Source organism: Penaeus japonicus, unplaced genomic scaffold (genome assembly GCF_977035675.1).
Source record: "Penaeus japonicus unplaced genomic scaffold, GWHDUDI00000001_assembly GWHDUDI00000009, whole genome shotgun sequence".
Classification (NCBI taxonomy): domain Eukaryota; kingdom Metazoa; phylum Arthropoda; class Malacostraca; order Decapoda; family Penaeidae; genus Penaeus; species Penaeus japonicus.
In genome coordinates, this window is record NW_028234411.1 from 31,118,168 (window position 1) to 31,122,180 (window position 4,013).

The 4,013-nt window shown below is 32.3% G+C and overlaps 1 protein-coding gene across 3 annotated transcripts in view; it reads right to left on the reverse strand.

Annotated features, from left to right (window-relative positions):
- mtTFB2 (mitochondrial transcription factor B2) overlaps positions 1-3,656 on the reverse strand; it is a 10,308-nt gene extending 6,652 nt beyond the window's left edge. The window contains exons 1-2 of one of the 3 annotated variants that reach the window (XM_043017920.2): positions 3,565-3,656; positions 1-974 (exon numbers count right to left, since the gene is read on the reverse strand). The exon at positions 1-974 is cut by the window's left edge and continues 78 nt beyond it. In XM_043017920.2, the coding sequence (XP_042873854.2) occupies positions 1-972 (972 nt within the window). In that variant the 5' untranslated portion in view covers positions 973-974; positions 3,565-3,656. Of the gene's footprint in view, positions 975-2,276; positions 2,296-3,502 lie in introns of those variants that run through there. The other 2 variants (XM_043017919.2, XM_086539948.1) reach the window with 2 other exon arrangements.
- Between the last annotated feature and the right edge of the window lie 357 nt (positions 3,657-4,013).

The following is a 4,013-nucleotide window of genomic DNA, read 5'->3' on the forward strand; positions in this document are numbered from 1 at the left end:
GGCTGCCAATGAATAGGGTGGATAAAAGCCAGTTTGAGGCACAGAGTCTAGATGGTCAAGATTAAAATAAAACTGAAAGGGAATTCCAACTTTGCTATAGGCAAAATGACCTAAATTCAGCGATATTCTGGAGTATAACCTATAAGGAATATACAAATACAGAGTTGGAAATATCCTTTCAAAAAAGCAACACTGAAAAACAAAGCTCAAAGTCAGCCTAAAGAAGAACTTGGGATCGCAGACAACCCCTACCATTTTGACATTAGAATTAAACTTCTTTTTGTTGGTAGGGAATAACTTTAATAGATCTTGAAGTTTGTCCTTTTCTGGCATTTTCTTCCCATGTACATAATACGTGTAAAATTTGTAAAGGTCTAAATGGGATATGGTCAAGCGGGATGAGTATTCTGGTTGCAAAGATTCCTCCAGATGGCTTGCAAATGTTGGCTGCGGTTCAAATGTGATGATATCATTATTGGTGTCCCTTAGTAGTGTTCTTGTCAGAATGCCTGGTCCTGGATGTGCCTCAGCTATTACATCATTATGCTTGATATCTTTTAACAAGTATTGTGTGACTCTATCAGCTGATGTTTGGTCTAGAAGATAAGTCACTTGACTTTTATTATCTTTCTTTAGCAATTTGTCATATGCCTTCACAAGAAGCTCCACCTCTTCAATCTTTTCATCTTTCATAAGTTTAATGCTATTATTCATTACCTTTTCCTTTCTAGAATCTGAATTTATATTTTTAGAAACTGTTTGTTCCTTATTCATTCCTTGACCTTTCTTTTTATGATGTCTTCTCTTGGTAAATGATAAAGATTCTTCAGTAAGTGTAGGTTCTTCTTTGTCATCTGTGGTTAAGGAGGAGTGACCACCATATATGACTAATGTTTTCTTGCTGAACAGGAAAGATGAGTGGCATGTCTGCTTTGCCCAGTATCTGTGGACAATTCTGGTTGTAGACAGCATTTCTGAAAGAATTCATAATTAATTAATATACATATTATGATTGGACTAAAGAATAAATGAAATAATATTAATAAATTGAGCTGGGATACAAAATAGGAGTTTTTCTCCAACTTCTTTTCAGTGAACTTCATTTGGATTCTGGATTTACTAATATTCTGATCTTACTGATGCTTGAAACTTCATTTTCTTTGGACATGTTTTGAATGTAGTATCATGCTCTCATATTAGTAATATGAACAGTCATTTGTCTTTCTTTAGTAATTTTCATCTGTTTGAAATTTACTTTACTGTTATGCTGCTTTACTGTATATTTACTATAAACATAATGTCATAATTTCTATTTTTTCTATTCTATAAAAACAAAGTACTTGTTTTTGTTTCATTGAAAATAGTAACATTACTCAAATTTCACAAATAGTTCCACTTGTATGTATCTTGTGTGCAGTAACCTGTACCATACTTAAAAAACATAATATGTACTTGAATCTGACAAGGCAATGTGATCAACAGGAGAATCATGGAAAGAATTAACTTATGATGTATGTAAGAAATAAGATGTTAACTGATATTCAATAGGTAAAAAGTAATGATGAGAAAAACATACCAATTTTCAAGGTTGTTTTCAGAATCAGTATGTAAGATAATAGGTGCAGGATCCAAATAGGTTTGTATAATTTGTTAAAATCATATATGCTATTATAATAAAGCTTCTCTCATTAGCTTCAAAATATTTGACTATTTGCTTCATTCTAGAATGACCTCCACACCACTGGTGCTTCAACAAAGGCCAAATTTTACTATATATATTCTGGCAAAATATCACTTATATGTGTGTATGTGTGTGAGTCTATATATACATATATATATGTATATACATATATATATATATATATATTATATATATATATATATATATATATATATATATATATATATATATATATATATATATATTATATATATATATATATATATATATATATATATATATATATATATATATATATTATGTATATATATATATATATATATATATATATATATGTAATATATATATATATATATGTATATATATATATATATATATATATATATATATATATATGTATATATATATATATATATATATATATATATATATATATATATATATATATATATATATATATACTTATATGTATACATATACATGTATGTATTTTATGTATATATTATCTTACTGTGTCTTTATAGAGTGCCAAAGGTGACAAGGATAACAGCATATTTAAAGTTAATTTTCATTATAAAAGAGACAATATGCTTACAAAATATATGTTCCTTTAACCCATTCGCGCCGGTTGACGTGCTGACACGTGGTCGAAAAAAGCCCCGGACCCGGGTGACGTCCTGGCACGTGCTACATTTTCGGCCCGCGCGCCGGGAGGCCAGTAGCGACGTGCTGAAACGTCCGCATTAGAATGATAGATTATTCTTAGTACAATTCGATTTTCATACTTGATTTGTCTTAGCTACTTTAGTTTATCCTTCTAAATAGTAGAAAATGGGATATAACGTAATATGAATGACGTCAAAGGTACATACGTAATCTTGAGTACGGCATGGTGATTTCTGTTTCTGATTTGTTGAATATGATGATCTGAGTCGAAAGACTATCGTAAAATCAATTGTAATTGGCCGAGGAATAAAAAAAAAAAAAAAAAAAAAAATTATATAACATCTTTTTGTTGCCCCACTAAAAGAAAATGACACTTGAAAAAACATTGCTGTTACTTGCATTCACTTGTATGCACATGTATGGTTGTTCATATTCTCTTTCTTTTCTTTTAGGAAGAAAAAAAAAATTGAAAAAAAAAACTATGTTTGTTACCTCACTAGAAGAATGCTTCCACTTCCCATTGGTATTACAACATAGGAGTAAAGAATATGGAAAAAATTCAATAGAATAACACTAAAAAAACAGTGTTATAACATCTTTTTCGACTGATATACATCCTCTGAACATAGCACTACTTTCTACACATGACTACACTTTAGACGCAATCACGCAAACCATAAGGATAGGGTGGGTGAAAAACGCTCTGCGAGAGTCAGAGCGACCGCGCGCAGCGGGAAAACACCCCGGCACGAACGGTTGCGCGCTTGAAATCTTCCCGGCGTTATCGGGAGTAGGCGAAATTCCGCCCCGGCGTGAATGGGTTAAGAGAGCCACGATGGGTTACATGTAAAACATTTCTCTTAAATTGCAATGCAAAATAGAAGAAAAATATTTCCAGGTGAAATATAACTCAGATGTCACATGGATTACCTCCTGCCTAACTGCATTCTTTAACCTCCCCCAAAAAACCGAAACTCAATGGTATAAAGGTAAATAAGTGAAGAATATTGAAAAGGAAAACAGAATTGAATCTATCACAAGCAGGACTAACAGGAACAATTACTTTCTTTACGGATTATGAATATATTCTTTTTGTCATCTACACGTCACTTGATCTAATTCACTCTGAGCCTAATCTCTGACGTATCTAAATACCTGCTCACAGAGCGTCGTAATCATATATGCATTTATTTTCTAAAGCCAACGGCGTTCCTTACTGTACACGGGAGGAATCAGCCGACGATATTACGAGAACGTAAATACAGCGTTCGCATAGGCATTTGTTTTGATGCTTTTGCACGAACGGAGGTTGTGTGTCTGTTTCTGTTTGTCTGATGTTTATCTGTTTCTCTGTTTGTGCATGTGCATATAAATATATAAATATTTATATATACATATATGTGTGTGTGTGTGTGTGTGTATGTTTGTGTGTGTATGTCTACACATGCACACGTACACACGCGCGCGCGCACACACACACACACACACACACACACACACACACACACACACACACACACACACACACACACACACACACACACACATATATAGATAGATAGATAGATAGATAGATAGATAGATAGATAGATAGATAGATAGATAGATAGATAGATAGATAGATAGATAGATAGATAGATAGATAGATAGATGGATAGATAGATAG